Here is a 20,415-nt window from a genome sequence, read left to right on the forward strand (position 1 = left end):
GCACCCGAGCCACTGCTCTGTGTGTCCGTTCAGACATGGGGCCATTGCTCGGCCCCGGCCCCTCTCACTCTTCGGTGGCTCACTGTCTGATTGACAGCAGTGGGAGCAAAAAGGCGTCTGCTGTGTGTCTCAGCCAACCAAGAGGGAGTTTCCCAAACAGCCGAGTCTCTCGTGCAACATTGCTGGATTGAGATGGCTCAGGCAAGTATTAGAGGGGCTGCTGCACACAGAAGTTTTTTTTTTTTCATCTTAACATAGAATGCATTAGGATTAACAAAGAACCTTCTGCCTACTCTAGCTCACCAACATTGGCTCAGTGTTTGCATCAGAGGTACATCTGAGATTTGCACTGTTCCCCAATAGAGGAATCTTCACGCTGGATGGGAGAATCTCCATTGCTGGCTACCGTACTCAGGCTCCCTAAATACACTGGCACTACCAAAACAGTGACTGCACATGAAAGAATGCAGTCACCATATGGAAGCGATGGGTGGAAAATGTTTGGCCGAAGAGCGACTACATCTAAAAAGGATGCAGTTACTGTTCAGCCGTTAATTTTCCAGACAGTCCAGCCCATTTTTAAATCAACTTGTAGAGTCAGGTGGTGCTTTCAGGGTCACCCATGGCCCAATATTTAGCTGATTCAGTAGGAATTGGCTGAAATGTGAGCCATCTATGGCCAGTCTTCTAATGCAGTGGTCATCAACCCTGTCCTCAGGGCCCACTAACCGGCCAGGTTTGCAAGATAACTGAAATACATCACAGGTGATCTCATTTGCTGCTCAGTGATTGCAGTATTCTAGTCTGCATCTCCCCAAGGTAATACATAAAACCTGGCCTGTTAGTGGGCACTGAAGACAGGGTTGATGACCACTGTTCTAATGCACGAATATCAGCTGAGCAAGCCAAGTCATTGTTAGTATGCGGAGGATGAAAAGTGCCGATTTGCCGTTCACATTACACTTTACCAAGTGCTTTGGGTACAGGCCACAACATATCACATTGTGGTGAACAGTGTTTCAGCAACTGCCCACTTTTGAGTACTACTGTATACTAAAATTAAGTATATTATATCATAACCGATTTCAAGTCAAATGTACACTAGAAAGAGAATTTCTCACAAAAAAAGATGGGGATTAACCCAAGTAATCATTCTAAATTAATATGTGCCAGGAAACGTGTGTGTACCCACTAAAACATATGACAAAAAATATAAATAAATAAAAAAAATAAGTGCTATTGTAAATGTGAGTTAAGTGACGCCCTTGAAGAGTTTTTACAAACAAGCATGCCAACTGTGACCTGTTCCAAGGTATAACCTGCATTAAGAGTTTTGACCTTCATCAAGAACAAATACACTTGTTGGAAGAGGGTACATAACAAGGACAAAGCATATTCAAACAAAGTTCCAGTACAATGTGTTCTCTAATGCAACTCTGATTAATTGTCCCCATAAAAGTCACCTTAAGAACAAAATCTAATCACCCATAAATATAGTGTCTGATGCCCTTCGGTAAACTGGAGCACCTTTTCATGTCCGAGTTTGGCAATGCTCTGGCCCAGAGAAAGGGTCATGTTGATCAGGTAAAATAACTCCCTTACATGTATTTAGATGTTTGCCTGTAGTTCAGCTTTAGAGAATATTAACTTCCAACTGTATGAGTTGAGTCAACTTTGCCATTAACAGTTATGTGTAAAACACAAGGCCAAGCTCAATTCTTTATAGGTGACAAATCTATAAAGAACAAAAAAAAAAAAACCTCCTGAAAGACAAGCAAATAAGTAGCTGTGGATAACGGTGGTACATTCAAATAAAAAAAAAAAAAAAGATGAACTGATCACTCCGAAATACCAAAGACCCTGAACACACTACACATTATCTTTCCAAACATTAGAATTTCATGGCTACATCAACATGACCTACATATATGTAGAAGTAACACCACTTTAGGTAACCTTGCATTGAGCTGACAATGTAATCTTACCAATCAAGCAATCGCTGGCAACAGTGACTATGAGGGGTGCAGCAAGTTTACACTATCTCCATCCTGTGATATCACCTTCCGTTTCTAAATTTTTAAATATTTGAACTCTAAGGCAGGCCCACAGATGATGCGATATATTTCCTGCAATGCAGGAAAGAAAATCGCTCAATTCCCACATCAAACAGTCTGTGTTTATGGGAATCTCTCCCACTGGGCTGATGTGTTCTGCATGGCGGGTGGGCATGGAGAGCTGTCATCATTGTTAGTGGCTATAGCCGCTGGGAATAATCGCATTTGAAAATATGACATGCTGGTTCAACCCAACTTGCCTGCCCACAGATGGTTAAAAGTGAATCATCTATGGCCGGTGTTCCATCAGAATTGGCGACCCATCAGATTAGGCAATGGAAGGGACGTTGGGTCATCCGCGCATACGTACACCCGCTACCAGGTTGCCAAATCTGAAAGAAAGCCTGCATTCATAAGAAGGTGGCAGCGGACATTTTGGTACACCTAGCTACGTTTTGAATTTAAGAGTCATTTTAGCCATAAAATTTGCGTATATAAATAAATAAATATAATATAGTAACATCTGTGATATCGATCTGATGTTCAATTTTGAAAGAAGCTGGATGCCAGCAGCAGGAAGGTGGCAGAGGCCATGTTGGTACACCCTGCACTGCTCAGCGCTAAACCTTTAGGCTTTCAAAATTAAACATGCAAACAGAATCACAGATGTCAACATACTATATTTATGTATATACGCTCACTTTATTGCCAAAATGACTGTTAAATTAAAGATGTAGTTGGGTGTAGTAAGATGTCCGCTGTCTTCTGACTGCAAATGTTCCATCAGATTAGGCAACCTGGTAGTGGCTGTACACATGCGCAGGTGACCGAACGTCACTTCCATTACCTAATGCGATAGGTTGCCGATCCTGACGAAACACTGGCTTAAGTGTTCAACAGCTCTCTTTCATATGCAAAGTTGGCAGCCATTTTGATCTCTCTTAACATATGCAAACCTTTTGCAACACCCACGCGAATGCTTTTCACCAAAACCAACTATTCTTTTTTTCAACCATGTGTCAATGCAGACTCAGTTACAGGTGCATGAAAAAATTTATGGCGAGTACAAAAATACTATTCCATTTATCATCCATTGAGGGGACACAGGAAGTGTTAACTTGTAGCATCCAAAAGCATTCCAACTGAGGGGTGGGCAACACAGAAAACAAAATGGTAACAGGCCCAGCAAAAAAACAGCGCTGAAGACTGCCTTCTGCGCCAAGAGCCACCTGAAAAACTGAAGTTGAGATTAGCCGAAGTCTAAAAATCCAACCAGCAGAATGTAAAGCATCAGAGCAGACTATACAAATTTGGAAAGAGTAGCCTAATGTCAAAGAGCCCAAGAAGCACTTAAAGCTAGGACAGAGTGAAGAGGAATACCTGCCAACTAGAACAGAGCTCTAGATGGGGCCCCTAAAGAGGGAAGCATCTTCCAATGGTATGGTGGTCATTTTATAAGGGCAGGACAATGGCAGATCCATAATGGGGGGCATATCACTTGTTAAAATCCTCTTTAAACAAGTATAAGGCTAATAATACTAATAACTAATAATACTAAATACTAATAATTTGTTGGGTGCAAACATCTTGTTAGGAGGTTTCCAGTCTATATAGAGGAAGACTTGGAACAGCAGGAGCACTGGGAAAGTCTTGGGGGTCCTAGGAGCACCCCAGACTAGGAACAGTACTGGTAGAAGCATCAGGCCGAGTCACCAATTTGAAATATTACTGCATCAACAAGTGTCAGTCTAATGGCCCGTACACACGATCCGAATATCGGAGGACAGATTATACAACTTTTTTCGCTTAATAGTCGAAAGTAGACATTGAATAGTTTACTAAAGTTATGAAAATTCTTGTACGACAGAAAAAAAAATCCGAAGTGATGTCATGTGTTGTACTGTATTTATATTGTATTTTCGGACAACTAAACTGACTAAATGAAAATCGTACAAGGAAAATTTTCGTGCGTGTCCGGTCGAATAATAAATCGGATGAACTGTCGTGATCGGCTCTCGAAAGTAGTGTACACACACGATGTGAAAATCGTACTATTCTTTCTCGGACGTCAGTTTTCGCCCCATATTCGGATCGTGTGAACGGGCCATTAGTTTGGGAGTAATAGCAGAAGACTGCTACTCCAGAGGCAAGCTTGTCCAGTATAGACTGTACAGACTTCTAATCAGTTTCTCAGTGGCTGTTGGCTTTGCTGCCACTAGAATCACAGCCAGATCCAATACAGATTCTGCCTGGAAGGGCACAGAAGTGCATTTGTGGCCTCTGCTGTCAATGTCAGCAAATAACAAGGGGATTTGGGCCATAAATAATGCATGACCAAGTAAAGACCTTCTTGGAAAAGGCTTATGAGGTGGCCATGGACACTAAGGAAGACTGAAGGTGGAATAGTCTCTAGTAGCAGCAGGCATGATTTCAGGCTGAGGATCCCAGCCACATTAGTGGGCACACTACAAGCATTGTATGAGTTATTAGTAGAGTGCAAGCTGGGGCACCAGGTACCATGAGGCTGTTCTTCCTGTGTTTATAATCGGACATGTTGCACCTTCATGGCAGTGAATAAAGGTAACCTCAACTTATGAGACCAAGGGTGAGGTATTTATGGACACAGTTGCAGGTAGCAGGTGAGGGTTGAGGGACAGAGAGGACTGTGGTCCACTGCAGGCAGGCAAGGAAAAAGAACAGATTGAAGGTCCACAAATCTCTTTGCAATGAAGAAAGGTTCCTCTATGCTGTGTGCTAGGGAAGAGAAGCGGGTGTGTAACACTCCACCCATAAGCCCTCAGTTACTCAGTGTTCAAAGGAAGGGGTTAAGAATGTAAATGCACCCAGGAGATCCAAAGAGATATGGCAGCTGCCAGTGCGCAGCTTTATTGGCCTACCCACAAAGCGAGCCATCAGAGACAGGGCAATGCCAACAGCTCAGGACATGGAAAACATTCTACAGCTAACTTCTTGCCCAAACAGGGTCTGGAAAGCCCCTTACGCAGACCCCAGTGCCTGCTCATCACTTCCAGGATAGTGTACCGATATGGGACTCCAAAAGGCCAGGTCAAGGCTGTGCCGTATAGCTAAAAAGAGAATCCAGCTCTAGCAGCAAATGGCAAGAATCTTGAAGGAATGAAGCCTAGCAAAAACCCATTTAGACGTTCCGCTGCAAAAGCTGTAGAACACTAGCAAAAAACTAAAGCATATTGGTAGTAACAGGAATTATCCTGGGATGGTTTACATTTTTTCTTTGTTCGCCAGTGTCCAATCCTCCTGTAGGTGGCAGAATAACCCAAAGATTAACATGCCCTGTGTCTCTCAATGAATGAGAAAGTTATTTTCATGAGCACTGAGGGTTTCTAATCCAATGTACAATGCGAGAAGTGTATTCTTTTCTTTTGACTTTTTTCTTCGATAAGTAGAAAACAAAAAGTCCATAGCACACGAGACACAAAGAAATTGCATATTTTTGCATGAAGCCCATCTGTTTTTGGATGAAGTTCATTATGGCTTATATTTTCTGCAGAGATTTCTCCCATTTGTGTGTTCCACAGGAGTGGTGATCCAGAACAGGCCTGACAGGAGTCGCCAGAAAATAAACAAAAAAAAACAGCTTCCTATGTACACAGCGGCTTCATTACGCCGTCACTGCAGAAGTTTGGTTACCGTCACATATACAGAGACGATGGTAATCAAACAATTTCAGAGCTTACTATGCAGTCAGCTTACTGTACATCCTGAACTGCCATCACAGATGACAAAACAAAGCCGTCACGTGCTGTGACTAAGTCCCGTGAAGTGTAAATACTGCATTATAAAACAACGCTTATTATCTATAGCCAATGGAGCTGTACAGGCCTATATAGACCAATACACCTGAATGGTACAAGAGATTCTATCCTTTTTATTGTAGCTGCTGTTATGGAGGCCGAATTCTCCCGATTGTTCAACTCTAAGGACAGATCAAAATGTTACGATAAGTCCCGGATGGGCTGTTCATTCCCAGTGGTCCCAGCTTCAAACAAAGTTTCGCGGCGCACAGCATCCGTAGCAGAAAGCTCTTGGGCCAAGTCGTTGAAGCGCGAGATGTAATCTATACTGTTTTCGTTCATCAGGCAGGCCAGATGTGAATCGACAACCTACAAACAGAAGCACAAGTCAAAAAACAGTCAATGGAACACATAATAAAGACACTGTCGGGGGCCCATTAACTACTTGGTGACTGCCCACAGTACATTTACTGCAGCTGCCCGGCACGGACAGGTCGGATCACGTGCATGTACAGTAATCAACCTGTTCTGGGTTAGAGGCACACAGCACCCCGCCCCTGCTGTATCCACCGCATAGGTGTGCGCAGCTTATTGCATTAGGGTGTGCACCCCAAAGCTCAAACACACACTTTCACTAGTTTCCAAGATTCTTATCCCTGCTTTGTGTACAGAGCTCTGTGTTGAATCTCAACAAGAAGCTCTGGGCTGCAAATGTACACAGCCAATCAGCAGGTCCCGAGCCATGAATCATTTGATGGGACTTGCTGACAGGCTCCTCCCACTACACACGCTTTATACCCTGAAGTAGGCAGCGGCGTACGGGTACGTTACTTTGCCTATGGCGACTGCTTGTCCAGAGTACATTGTGGGTGGGTGGGCGGTCGCCAAGTGGTTATATAGCTTAAAGAGGCTTTTCCGAAGTACAAACCTCAACATCCGACAAAGAACGGGACACAAAGGAATCTCTAGAACTTCCATCCAGCAAACTGGGGCCCAGCAGAGATGTGCCGCTGGCATTTCCTGTGGCGGTTGGAGCCATCTTCTTACTCTTGTCTGGAGAAATGAAGCTTGCTGTGAAAGCAGGGAAAGAGTAAGTGTAAGTAAATGGTGACATACAGAGCCAAATCCACAACATGGCACTGAACAATCGTACTCACAAAATAGGCTGCTGAGTGAGGAGTCAGTAGAGTCATTGGGATACCACTGAGGGTCGTGACTGGGGGAGGCAATCCAGTTCTGCTGAGGACTGGACAACGGGGAAGGAAGACTCTTCGAGTTCTCACCTAGCTTGGCCGGTGACATGGGTACAGCTTCACCTTCAAAAATAAAATTTGCATTAGAAACACTAGCTACTACATTACACCAACATTTTTTCCCTAAGTCCATAACTTATCATATTATTTTTGGGCAACGGGCCTCATGGGTCATTTTATTCATTGGTAGGACCTGGTTAACGAGGGCAGATCAGAGGATTTCCACTGGATTGCTATAGTTTTCTTTGCATAAAAAAATAAAAAGGTGAAGAAGTAGTTTGGTATAGACTGGGATATCAGAATCTTTCAGATAACCAAGGAGGCAACTAGCTGAATTATATATTTAAGGTATCTTCAGAAGAGGTGGACAACAAATGCTACAACAAGCTGCAAATTAGGAGCTTCTTTTAAAATGTGACATTTAAAGGGTCAGTAAATATAGTTTATAACTTGGTTTATATATATATATATATACATACACATATATATATATATATATATATATATATATATATATATATATATATATATATATATATATATATATATATATATATATATATATATATATATATATATATAAAAATTTTTTGATAATGTTAATGCAAGAGTGGCCAAACACTGTTCTTTCCTGAGAAAGAAGAGAAGGACAATATTGCGAGAAAACTTTCCAAAACAAAACATACACACACCCAGTGGCGGCCTGTCCTTTAGGGGCACCGCCCCCCTAATCCATGCGTGCAGCCCCTACTCTACATGCAGGGTGCCTGAGACTCTAATTGGCTTAAAAAAAGGGATGTGCTTGAGTCGCAGAGCACTGTGCCCTGAGCCCATCCAGTTGTGTGACAACAGCGAATTCATATTTGCGATCAACTTCCTGCTTCTCCTCCCGGCCAAACAGGAAGCAGGTCTTATAACTAGACTGGCCAAGAGGAAAAGCGATTGTATTGTCCGCTAAGGACGAAGCCGCCAACATGGAGGAGGAGGAGACGCAGGAAGGACCTGAAGCTGCTAGATGGAGTAAGTGCGGGGCTGGTGGGGGGGGGGGATACGTAACGGATGAGCTGCGGGTGGAGGGGGATGTCAAAGGGTGTATTGTCGCCCCCCCCCCCCCAAAAAAAAATATACAGCACCTGCCGCAACTGCACACATCAATCAGCCAAAACGTTATGACCACTGACAGCTTAAGTGAATAAAACTGATCATCTTGTTACTACGTCATCTCAATGATATATTAGGCAGCAAGTAATCATGTTGTCAGCTGATGTGTTGAAAGCAGAAAAAATGGCACTGCAGTTGTGTATGGGGCTGCTTAACGGCATACCGGTGGGGGTGCCCATGCTGACCCGTGTCTACAGCCAAAAGCGCCTACATTGGACATGTGAGCATCAGAGCTGGACCAAGGAGTTATGGAAGAAGTTTGCCTTGCCTGGTGTATCACATTTTCTTTTGCATCATGTGGATGGCTGGGTGCATGTGTGCCACTTAGCTGTGGAAGAGATGGCACCAGGATGCACTACAGGAAAAAGCCAGAAAAGGTAGTGTGACCCTCTGGGTAACACTCTGCTGGGAAACCTTGGGTTCTGTCATTCATGTGGATGTTACTTTTACACACACCACCTACCTAAACATTTTTTGCTGACCAAGTAAACCCCTTCATGGAAACAGTATTCCCTAATGGCAGTGGTCTTTTTAAGCAGCATAATGCGCCCTGCTATACTGCAAAAATGGCTCAAGAATGGTTTGAGGAACACAACAAAGAGTTTTAAGTGTTGAATTGGACTCCAAATCCTCCATATCTCAATCTAAAGCCTTGTACACACGATCGGACTTCCAGAGGACTTTTCCGTGGATTTTGGTCCGAAGGGCGTTGGCCATGAACTTGTTCTGCATACACATTGCCCAACATTTTCAGCCAACATTCACCAAACCACGTGTTTTTTCATCTCTTTTCTGCCATCCTTTGGGCAACCTCTGCTGATGTTTAGCATAAACAGCTAACTTTTGTTGTCGTTAATTCAGCCAATAATTGTCTGAAGGAGCATACACACGGTCGGATTGTCCGACACAACACGTCCGTCAGACAATTATGGCCATAAAATTGGATCGTGTGTACGAGGCTTAATTGAGCTGGTGGTGAAAAAACAAGTCTGATCCGACAGGTCTAGTGGTGTCCATGCCTTGATGGGTAAGGGCTGTTCTGGTGGTAAAGGTAGGACCCACAAAATAATAGGCGGGTAGTCAAAGTTATGGCTGATTGGTGTGTATGTATATAAAATGTACACACACCTGGAAGAACAGAAGAATAAGGAGTGTGAGGAAGCTGTGTATCTCCGCATTGGAGGGGACACCCAAAGATGCATAAGCAAAGTACAGGTTCCCTTTAAAATCAACTAATCACCTGTACAGGTATGGCGATTCTTACACTAGCCATAGACACAAGTTGTGTATTTCTAAGCAAACTTATGGGTTTACAACTACCCCTATAATGTTATATTTTAGGTTTGCTGCAAAGATCTATTCAAAGCGCCCTTGCATCTTTATACAGCAGCTGTGCTATACCCCAAGAACACGATTCATGTACAATTATTGCAGACCTATGAACTCACCATACTGTCCAGAGCTTATGGCTATTTCAATGATGGAATCACTAATGTGTGTCGCAGGTTCTCCATGTGAGAGGACATCATCAGGAGGGCCAGGCAGGGAGATATCCAGCAAAGAGGAGACATTTGGAGGAGACAGGCAGGAGCTACTGGGCGTGCAACTGGATGATTCTGCAGGGCCATTCTCTAGTGGACTCTGGGAAATGTGAGGTATGGACAAGATGGATGATGGCTGAAAGAGAAGTCAGATCATAAATTAAAGTTTTTGACAGTTCATTTTGTTAACTTTGTTCACCATCATTTTTTTAATGCTTTGGAACTTGTATAGCATAGAAAAGTGTAACACGTGTGAAAAAGGTTACAATGCAACTAGAACTCCTGAGTTTAAAGGAGAAGTTCACATTTGGGAACATGTTACATGTTACACCTGTATTTAGAGTGAAACATGTTCCATGTTCCCACTGCTGCAGCCTCCCCCTGACCCACAGCCTCTAGTGACAGACAGGGATCTTCTCCCTGAACTCGCTGTAGCATTTTTTTTTTTTTTTTAAAACAAAGCCATGCAGGTCTCCGCCCACCCAGCCACGCCATCCATTAACAGAGTTCTGTGAATGGGAGAACTACAAGTACTAACAGCCATTGCGGCTCTCAGCTTGTAGTTCTTAATGAACTACCAGGGCCCTGTTGAACACTCTAGGTAGTTCATGGTTTCTTCCTGCCATTGCCCAGCAAGAGCACAATGACAGCTAACGGCATCCAGGGTGCCCCTGCACCAAATCCAGCCAACAAGCTGTGCAAGCAAGTGGCAACCGCCCCAATCCATAACTAGCCTTTGCAGTAAGGTGCCGATGGAAAGGCAACAGAGGAAACACAGATGGCTGTCTACAGGGGCCCAAAGGACAACACAGTAAGCACCAAAGGGATGCGTTCAGCCCCCAGGCAACAAGTTGAGCACAGGGGTGTGAACCTTTGGTTCACAAGGAATTTTTTGCTTTTGTTTTCTTACCTATTGTTTGTACAACTGTTAAAACCGCCCTTTATCTCATGTATCTATTCTTGCTCGGCAGATGTGTTATTTATTTTACAAAGGTTAACTTATCCTTTAATGTAAACCTGTTTCAGATTTTGATGAGAGCAAAGAAAAATCAACTGTGAAAATGAAGCTCTGTAAGGTGCCTGCATGTAACCTTTTAGTTTTGTCCAAATCATTCATGGTGCAATCTACACTCTCAAATTTGGAAGCTTTGGCAAAACTGCTCTACCACCCCTCCATCTATACTAGGCTTTCATTTCAGTGCTTTCAATTTGCATTTATTTAAGAACTCAAGATAGATTAACTTTAGCCACACTATTGCGATGCGGGAGTCAGAGTGATTCCAGTGCCGGTTCCCACATAGCATCTCCCTCACAGGCAGTTCACACCGCCCCCTGTGAACTGCTGTGCGTATTAATTCAAAGTTACCGACACCCCCAGATCGGTTCGCAGATCACAGTGTGAACTGTGAATTTTGAATTTGCTGTCACATGACCTCCTGTCACTCTCTTCCAGTGATATCTCCAGCAGAGAGGAAAGAAGCACAGATTGCCATTAAGGATTATCTAGATGCGTGACTAGACTCATTGGGGTCTATCTTGGAGTTGAGAGGCTAGAGCACATGGGGTGTGGATTGTAAAAGTTATCTGCAAGCTTTCATCACGTTTAATTTTTCCTTTGCACTTGGATCATTTCCTTCCCTCCCCTTTTGCACAGTTGAAGAGACTATTCATTTATGACGTTTTCTTGCACTTAAAGCGGAGGTTCACCCTAAAAACAATTTTCTAACATTACATTGTGCTCACTCTCGACGTTGACTGATGATTGGCTGGTGTTTTTTTTTTTTTTTTGCCGTACATACCGTTGTATCGTTATTTCCCCTGCCGGCTTCCGGGTAGTGGTTCCCGCGGGAGTGGGCGTTCCTATGCACAGGCTAAGTGATTCACGTGATGACAAAAGCTTCCCCCCGGCGCATAAGGCGCGTCACGAGTTGACGAAAGAAGCCGAACGTCGGTGCGCAGGCGCCGTATAGTGCCGACTCGCAGTTTGGCTTCTTTCGGCAACTCGTGACACGCCTTATGCACCGGGGAGAAGCTTTTGTCATCAAGTCAATCACTTAGCCTGTGCATAGGAACGCCCACTCCCGAGGGAGCCACTACCTGGAAGCTGGCAGGGAAAATAGCGATACAACGTTATGTACGGCAAAAAAAAACATCAGCGTACTGTCAATGTCGAGAGTAAGCACAATGTAATGTTAGAAAATTGTTTTTAGGGTGAACCTCCGCTTTAAATCAATTGGAATACAAATCACGCATCATTGTATTTTTGCACTTTGAATATATGCACTTTTTGAATATATTATTGCATATTGGATAGAATTTATGCACCTTTTAAACATACGCACTTTGTATTATGTTAATTCTGATCATATGAAGATTGCACTTTATTTGTTATTTATGAGTGTATATAAATAGCGCTGCTTCACTTGATTGCTATTATGATAGAACAGAAGATGTATTTAAGAGCTTACAACAACCCCAAATGCACGGGTACTGTTGGGACTGGATATAAAAAGAAATAGCGAGAGTCACTTTCAATGACAATTCTGCAGTACAAAACCATTGAGAAACCATACCTGAAATGGCTGGGCTGACTCTTGCACTGGGGGTGTAGTAAGAGCAATGAAAGGAACCTAAGAAAAAATAAATAATGCAAGATGCCAAGTCAGTCATATAAAGTGCAGATTTTTTTTTTTTTTTGGCATCATTACAACTGGGAATTAAGTGTTTAAATAGTAAAGACTTTAAAAAGGGTTATACTCACCTCAGGACACACAGTCACTGATGATACAGGGTCACTGCTTGTACCTTCTACATTAGGCTCCGTGCCAGTCAAACCATCTGAGGGCAAGGGGCCGATTCCCACTAAGCCATCAGTTTCAAGAACTGGTAACGAAGGACCTGGGATTATACCAGCACTTTTAGCAGCCAAGTCAATAGCACCTAAGAAGAGGAAAGTACATTGTGTTTATTACAGGGCTTAACAATCTGAAACATAATTAATCCTGTACTATCCCACTATGAGCTACAGCACAATTTACCAATATCAGACTGCAAACCAACCAGGGGTACATGGTAAGACCTGGCATGTATAGGGATCAAACAAGTAAGAGAACACTTTTGCTCCATATGCTCCATTCCAAGCAGCTGTCAATCAGCACAATTCACTCTCCGTAAATCACAGCTACGTGACAGCAAAGGGAAACAAATTACAAAACTAGAAGTATCTGTGTTTATGGGCTCCATGAAACATGTTGGAGTGGCCAAGTATACATGGAAAATAACAGGATCAGCACTAGACACTAAAGGAAACAGAAAGGTGAGGTTATGTAAAGATTAAAGTGGTTGTAAACCCATTTTCTTACTTTATGCTACAGGTAAGCCTATATTAAGGCTTACCTGTAGCTAGCCAGGATATCTCCTAAACCTGCACGGTTTAGGAGATATCCCCCTGTGTCTGCATGTGCCGAAGTGTTTGGCACATGCGCACTAAAGGAATGGCATGTTGTGCCGCAGCTTCAGTTAGCTCTGGCGTTACAGACGGCTCCCGCACGCGCAGGAGTGACGTCATCACGGCTCCGGCCAATCATAGCGCCGGAGCTATGATACCCGGAAGCAAGCTCCGGGAGAGATGTCCGCGGGGGAGGTTTGCGGTCAAGGATGGCTGCGGGGGGCTTCGAGCTAAGGTAAGTAATACATAATGAGCTAGTATGCAATGCATACTAGCTCGTTGTGCCTTTGTCTTGCAGGTTAATTTTTTTTTTTTTTAAGGGTGAAATAGCTTCCAAAGTTCAAGATGGCACCTGTGTCCTGGAAAAACGCCACTCCAAACTGAGAACATTTGGATCTCAGGTAGTACTAAAACATTACTGATATGGGAATGTTGCCAACCACAATTTGGGAAACAATAATAGAGCGGTGAATGCTGTATCTTTGCTGCATCTGTATGCAGATTTCTTGAGATTCACCATCATCCAAAATACTTACTAGATAAGGAATTGTTGTTGCTAGTTGAAGCCGTCAACCCTTTGGGCACAATTGGCTGGGAGATAGCTTTACCAAGGGTGGAATGGATTGGCCGAAAGGAGCCTCTTCCTGTGGGAGAAATTATATATTACTTTCCTGGACCAAACCAGAAGGCATGGAAGTGAACAAAAATATAGCTAGTAAATATTCTTTACGTCATATGGCAGAGCACACACACACTGCATTTATACATCTGATGTAAAGAGACAGTGCTTGGTCTGCCTCAGACTGCTACCGTTTTTACAGTTCTTTACCCCAATATCCTTCAGTGTGTGTAGTCTGCAGACCTATGTGACTTACTGTGATCATCTCCTGGGGTCGGTGGCCCTGACTAGTGCATGTGCCAAAAACGGCTATTATTACCAATGACTTGTGCATGCGCAAGCTTAACTGTACAGACCACAGGCTATACACAATGTAATATGTCAATGCTGAGGCCTTTAAATACTGGAATAAGCCTAGGCAAACAAAGCAGTGTACCTGCATCAAAGGTATACCTTTAAACTGCTTGCTGTCATTAGGAAAGGCAGGGTAGTTTGCAAGGATACTTACACTTTAATGGCTTGTTCACACCAGGGGCTAGATTCAGATAGGTTAGCGGATGCATGCGCCGTCCGTCAAATTTCCCAGCGTGCATTGCTCTAAATGACGTCGCTAGGACGTCATTGGTTTCGACGTGAACGTAAATTACGTCCATCCGTATTCGCGAACGACTTACGCAAACGACGTAAAAAATTCAAAATTCGACCCGGGAACGACGGCCATACTTAACATAGGATACGCCGCATATAGCAGGGGTAACTATACGCCGGAAAAAGCCGAACGCAAACGACGTAAAAAAAATGCGCCAGGCGGTCGTTCGTTTCTGAATCCGCGTAACTCCTCATTTGCATATTCCTCGCGTATACAAACGGAAGCGCCACCTAGCGGCCAGCGTGAGATTGCAGCCTAAGATCCGACGGTGTAAGTCACTTACACCTGTCGGATCTTAGGGATATCTATGCGTAACCTGATTCTATGAATCAGGTGCATAGATACGACGGCCGGACTCCGAGATACGAGGGCGTATCAATAGATACGAGGGCGCATCAGGAGATACGCCGTCGTATCTTCTTTCTGAATCCGGGCCCAGGTGTGTTGTGACTATGCTGTGCAGCCAAGCCCAGCAAAGTCCCAGTGTTTCCTATAGTGTCAGTTCACGTAATTTAAACCATCACATTGCAACGCTGCTGTCTGAATAGAACCTTATGGAATGTCACCTTACTATGTTAATAAAAGTTTGGGGGAGAAAACAAACAATCATAAAAATTGTGGTGGCCAGGTTTCTGCCAGTGCACGCCAGCAGCCTTGTGATCAGTGTGGCTGTCTGGAGTGAACAAGTCCGAAATGGCTGTAATCTAAATTTTCTTCTTTATGCATTTATTACTAAATGCTCTTGGTGGGGTGGTAAGATCAACCACTATACTATTTTTGCCCCTTTTGGGTAACGTGTTAACCCCCATTTTGGAACCAGCTCCCCCAACTTGCATTCATAGAGTGTTTAAGCAGTTTTGGATGTTGTAGTTTAGCTTCGGGTTGCTATATAAAATTTTAGTAACTGGAACAAATTCTATTTTCCTGCCAGAATAAGTATTAGTCACCATTTTAAATTACCTGCTACTGTTGAGTTTGAGAGAATTGAGAAGGAGCAGACGTGTGGCAAGGAGCTGCCAGAAGGCCGTGGGAGGAGAGTTCTCTGTGGAAGAAAAGGTCAGAATTAATGTCCAGTGGTTAACGTCTGCAGAGAGCTTCAGAAGGACTGATCTTTCAATGTGACACCTGAGGAACTCATGGAAGATTGCTTGACCAGAATATAGCAGTTACCATGACAACATACTGAGATTACATGTTAGTCAGTTAAGATCAGAACAGCCGGGTTCTTGTCTGGAGGTTGGTGTGCTAGCAAAAGACGTATCCGGAGCTGACCCCACTTCTAACAACATAGACTTTGTTAAAGGAAGTCTGTACTAAGAGAGACACACAGGGCTTCCCTTGCTGATCTCCATATATATATATATATATATTCAGAAAGTATTGAAGTCACTAGATCAACATGACAGCCAGGAAACTAGACGGGCAGAGACAGAACAGCAATGGAAGACTTATTCTATTCAAGCAAAGCTTTTCTTTAAAGAGGATGTAAACCTGCAACAAAAAAAAACCCTGCAAGACAGAGATAATGAGCTAGTATGCATTGCATACTAGCTCATTATGAAATACTTACCTTAGAACGAAGCTGTTGCAGCGGTCCTGGCCCACCACTGTTATGGCCGAGATCTTATCCAGAGCTTCCTCCAGGTTCGAAGGCTCCGTCACCGCTATTGGCCGGAGCTGCGATTATGTCACTTTTGTGCATGCGCACAGGAGTCACTGTTCACGCCACCAGCTGGAAAATAAATGGCACCTATGGGCCATTCCTTCAGAGCGCATGCACCAGTGATGTCACTGGCTGCATGCACTGAAAATATCTCCTAAACTGTACAGGTTTAGGAGATATTTTCACTACCTAAAAGGTAAGCATTATGATAGGCTTACCTATAGGCAAGTGTCTGCAGAGGAAGTTTACTTCTTCTTTAACTAATTGGCAGTTTCTTTACTTCCTCAAGATGGGAATTTTTTTAAGTGTATAAATTCCCCAAAAATCTATCTTCTATATGTTTAGCATCTTCCCTCACTGTATACAGTTTTCATGAGTAAATCACTTTTGCAGTCTCTTGCACTTTCTGTTGCAGGCTTACAACACTAAGCTGCTGCCTCGCTACCAGCAATGGAGTTGCCAAGTGCGCCCCTTTCAGTTGGGCGTTAGGCTGCCCATGAGGTATGTGCATGCTTCCTGCAGGCCTAATAGCTGAAAGCAGCATGCAAGTCAAATGCACCTACAGTGAATCTAGAATGATCTCAGAAAAGTCTCAAACCAATGTCAAAAGCATACTACATTTGCCCATGAAAAAGAGTCAACACAGGCATTAGCGGGTCAGTCTTTAAAAACCGGACATAGAGCTATTCTCTTTTCTCTTGTCATTAACCAGAATAAACTTTCCACAGGTTTAGGATATCTAGGGCCCCATGCACACGCCTGCTTAACAGACATTTTTTTCTGCCTCCAGACGCCCCTTTATGATAGTTTATGTGTCTATGAACACGCAGAAAATAACAGGAGTTTAGAGGCAGAAAAAAAAAAAACACATCAATTGTGCATTCAAGAGAGGAGCGTTTCGGCAGAAAATACGCCTGAGGCGGGAAAACACGTCTAAGCTCTAGGCGCGTTTCGTACTTGAGCATGGATTCATTTCAATGGCAAGAATAAATGAATATCAAGCCAATAATATGAATAAATGCCCAAAGACTTGACACGCCAAAGCGCGTTTGCAAAAAAAGGGGCTTGGGTGCATTTTTTAAGCTACTTTTCCCCTGCAGGGGAAAACTATTTACAGGAGCCCCAGTGTGCAAGAGGCCTAAGAGAAAGGAAGTACAAATCTACTAGAGAATCTTACCTGGACAACTAAGGGTTTCCGAAGGTGTCTGCTCCTTGGCTTCTTGGCCTTCGGCAAGAAGAAATCAGGCTGAAGGGGTAAAAGACAAAATGTTTTGATTGGGTTCTCTTTTCAGAGATCACAAACCAATGTGATATGAGGACAGACAAATCAAAGATACAGATAACTCCAGAATTTCAGTCCATCAACATAAAGTTGTTACTCCAGAATTTCAGTCCATCAACATAAAGTTGTTACTCCAGATGTCCTCTTCCATGGACACTAAGGGCCATGTCACACTGGCGATCCTGTTGCCCATGAGAACGTGTCAAAGGCAGGATCACTTTGGAGGAGACAGCAGGGAGGTAAAAACACTTACCGTATTTATCGGCGTATAACGCGCAAGTTTCAGGGAAAAAACGTTTTTTGAAATGTTGTGGTCAGTGTCCATCTGCAGCCTAATCTGTGCCTAAATGCAGCCTATGTGCCCAGCTCCAGCCTAAATGCAGCCTATGTGCCCAGCTCCAGCCTAAATGCAGCCTATGTGCCCAGCTCCAGCCTAAATGCAGCCTATGTGCCCAGCTCCAGTCTATGTGCCCCTAAGTTTTATGTGCCTAGATGCAGCCTATGTGCCCATTTGCAGCCTCACCTTGTTTCGTGGAGTCACCGAGCCGTCATCTCCGGTCATCCTGTTCATTCGGTGGCAGTCACATACACAGTCCCGCCCCTGCCATCGGCATTGGACCAGCTCCTGTGATTGATAGAACACTGGTCCAATGCCGGTGGCGGAAGCGGGACTGTGTGTGCGACGTTAGAGCAGAGTAAACAGGAGAGATGGCTCGTGAATTCCAGCGGCGCTCGGCGGCACTCAACAGCGCTTGTCCCCCTCCTTCCCCTCCGAGCCCAAGGTACACTATCGGCGTATAGCGCGCACCCGTGATTTCCCCCCCTATTTTCAGGGGGAAAAAGTGTGCGGTATACGCCGATAAATAAGGTTCCTGCTCATGTGAATCATAAGCCAGCTGGCGCTCTCGTGCTGCAACTCGCAGCAAAAAAGCGATTCCTCATTTCAAAGCAGATATGTGTCTTGCCTGTATTTTCTAGCAACCCCGTCTCCGCAAATTCTTGCTAGTGATGGGATTACTAGTGTGACACGGCCTTACACTTTGGGTTCAGGATTGTGTCCTTTCCAAGAGCGGATAAAGCAAAGTATGTGATAGGCAGTTACACTGGTGGGTGTTATTTTCCCTTTTTGCACTTACATAAGTGTTTTTTCATACTTCTCTTTTTCTGTTCACACTATCTGGGAATAATACCCCTCCACTTGTAAGGACTCCAAGCTGCTATGGTAGAAAGTGTTGCTTAGGAAATTGGAGGCTCTAAATTTTTCTCCTTCAGAGACCCTATCCTGATGAATAAGATCAAACCCTAGTTCCCATTTTAAATGGCATATAAAGCCATTAGTTACTTGGGAACCCATATGCCAGCAGACCTTACACATATAGTGGTATTAAAAATGTTTGTTAATACAATTGTTCTGGTAATTAAATCAATACAGAAGGAATTCACATAGTTTGGTAGATGTATTGTCTTACAAATGAACATCATACCTTGGTTACTTTACCTCCTACCCAGTTTCACTACCTGCCTACCTCCTAAACAGTTCAAATTAACATTTCTTTTGGAGCCAATGCACAAAAAATCCTTTGCCAATTGGGATATAGAATGATCTACACTACATTGGTGGCTAATTGTATTAGAAACTTGCTTGTGAAATCGCCTTGCATGAGCTTTTCTTCAAAAATGTTGATTCCTGTATATATATTTGGTACTCACACTAATAGTGTCCAATTGCTGGCGGCCTGTCGCCTCAGTCTCTTTGCTTGGAGAGGAAATCTTAGTGTGCCGGCTGTTAGGAGGCAGCATAGTGGGAACAGCAAAGACCGCCCCATCACAGCTGGTTGTCACAGACCCCAAGGGACCACTAAAGACAAGGGGACGGGATAAATTCCTGAAACCTGCAGGAAGAAGCATATATTAGTAGATACACTCACACTTGATTATACCACAATGAAAGTGGTTCTACAGTCAAAAGTTTTTTTTTTATCGAATTCATTCTCTACATTAAAGATAACAAAATAAAAAATAAATAAAAAAAACTTTCAATTGCAGCAACCCCAGCCCCACTAAACACTCACTCATTCTTGATTTGGCCCTCCACCTGTTTGCTGTGGCTCTTCTCTCCTCTTCCAGTATTCACTGGAGGCTCTGATGGCAGTGGGTGCCATTGGCTCAAATCCAATGAGGGGGGGGAGAGGACCGAGCAGCGCTGCGTGCGTCTATGGATGTACACAGTCGGCTCAGGAGTGCACCCATAGCACACAGCTTTATAAAGGGTACACACTCAGAAGAGGAGGAGCATAAAGCATGTGCGCCCTAGTAGGTTACCCCAAAAGAGGAGATAAGGGATGCTCTGTGTATTATCCTAGCACAGAGCAGGTAAGTATAACATCCTTTTTTATTTTATAAAAATAAATAAAAAATCCTGCCTTTAGTACCACTTTAAGGATGTGATGATTTAACATTGGTAAAAGATGGGGGTGCAAGGTGGAAAGCGCCAAATACATGGTGTAAAAACTAGAAACTAGTTTTATTAAAAGTCACATCCATTTATTAAATCCAGCGTGTTTTGGGGGCTAAAAGGGCATCTATCTCTAGAGTCCACACAGGTGATGACATGCTGAGAAAAAACAGTGTTTGGACAGAGTCCCTTTTATTTTGGATTACTGAAATACCCCTGAGGATCATGCCATATCCATCAATTCAGTATATGCTTCACCATCTGCCAACCCCAGATGAAAGGGGGCCCTTTGAGCCACCAAACAAAATTGGCTTTAACTGAAGGAGACTTTTGATAAAACAGTTTTGGGTTGGAAACTGTTTAAAATGCTGAGAAAGTCTAAGCTTTTATGTAAAAACAAGAAATATGACCAACAGACAGACTCTTATGCTGGCTATACATAACCAGAAATGGTTTCATATCTGCCCTTTCCAATCAGTTCAGCTGACAACTATGTGAGAGTCTAACTGCCTGGTTA

General features: G+C 43.5%; 1 protein-coding gene across 2 annotated transcripts in view; it reads right to left on the reverse strand.

Moving 5' to 3' along the window:
- Positions 1 to 5,311: 5,311 nt before the first annotated feature.
- Positions 5,312 to 20,415, reverse strand: part of CRAMP1 (cramped chromatin regulator homolog 1) — a 63,639-nt gene continuing 48,535 nt past the window's right edge. For both annotated transcript variants that reach the window (XM_040356656.1, XM_040356655.1), the window contains exons 12-21: positions 19,154 to 19,335; positions 17,339 to 17,407; positions 15,459 to 15,540; positions 13,767 to 13,874; positions 12,544 to 12,722; positions 12,356 to 12,412; positions 9,690 to 9,918; positions 6,985 to 7,143; positions 6,756 to 6,898; positions 5,312 to 6,196 (exon numbers count right to left, since the gene is read on the reverse strand). In XM_040356656.1, coding sequence (XP_040212590.1) covers positions 6,029 to 6,196; positions 6,756 to 6,898; positions 6,985 to 7,143; positions 9,690 to 9,918; positions 12,356 to 12,412; positions 12,544 to 12,722; positions 13,767 to 13,874; positions 15,459 to 15,540; positions 17,339 to 17,407; positions 19,154 to 19,335 — 1,376 coding nt within the window. In that variant the 3' untranslated portion in view covers positions 5,312 to 6,028. The remainder of the gene's footprint in view (positions 6,197 to 6,755; positions 6,899 to 6,984; positions 7,144 to 9,689; positions 9,919 to 12,355; positions 12,413 to 12,543; positions 12,723 to 13,766; positions 13,875 to 15,458; positions 15,541 to 17,338; positions 17,408 to 19,153; positions 19,336 to 20,415) is intronic.

Source organism: Rana temporaria, chromosome 6 (genome assembly GCF_905171775.1).
Source record: "Rana temporaria chromosome 6, aRanTem1.1, whole genome shotgun sequence".
In the NCBI taxonomy this organism is placed as follows: Eukaryota; Metazoa; Chordata; class Amphibia; order Anura; family Ranidae; genus Rana; species Rana temporaria.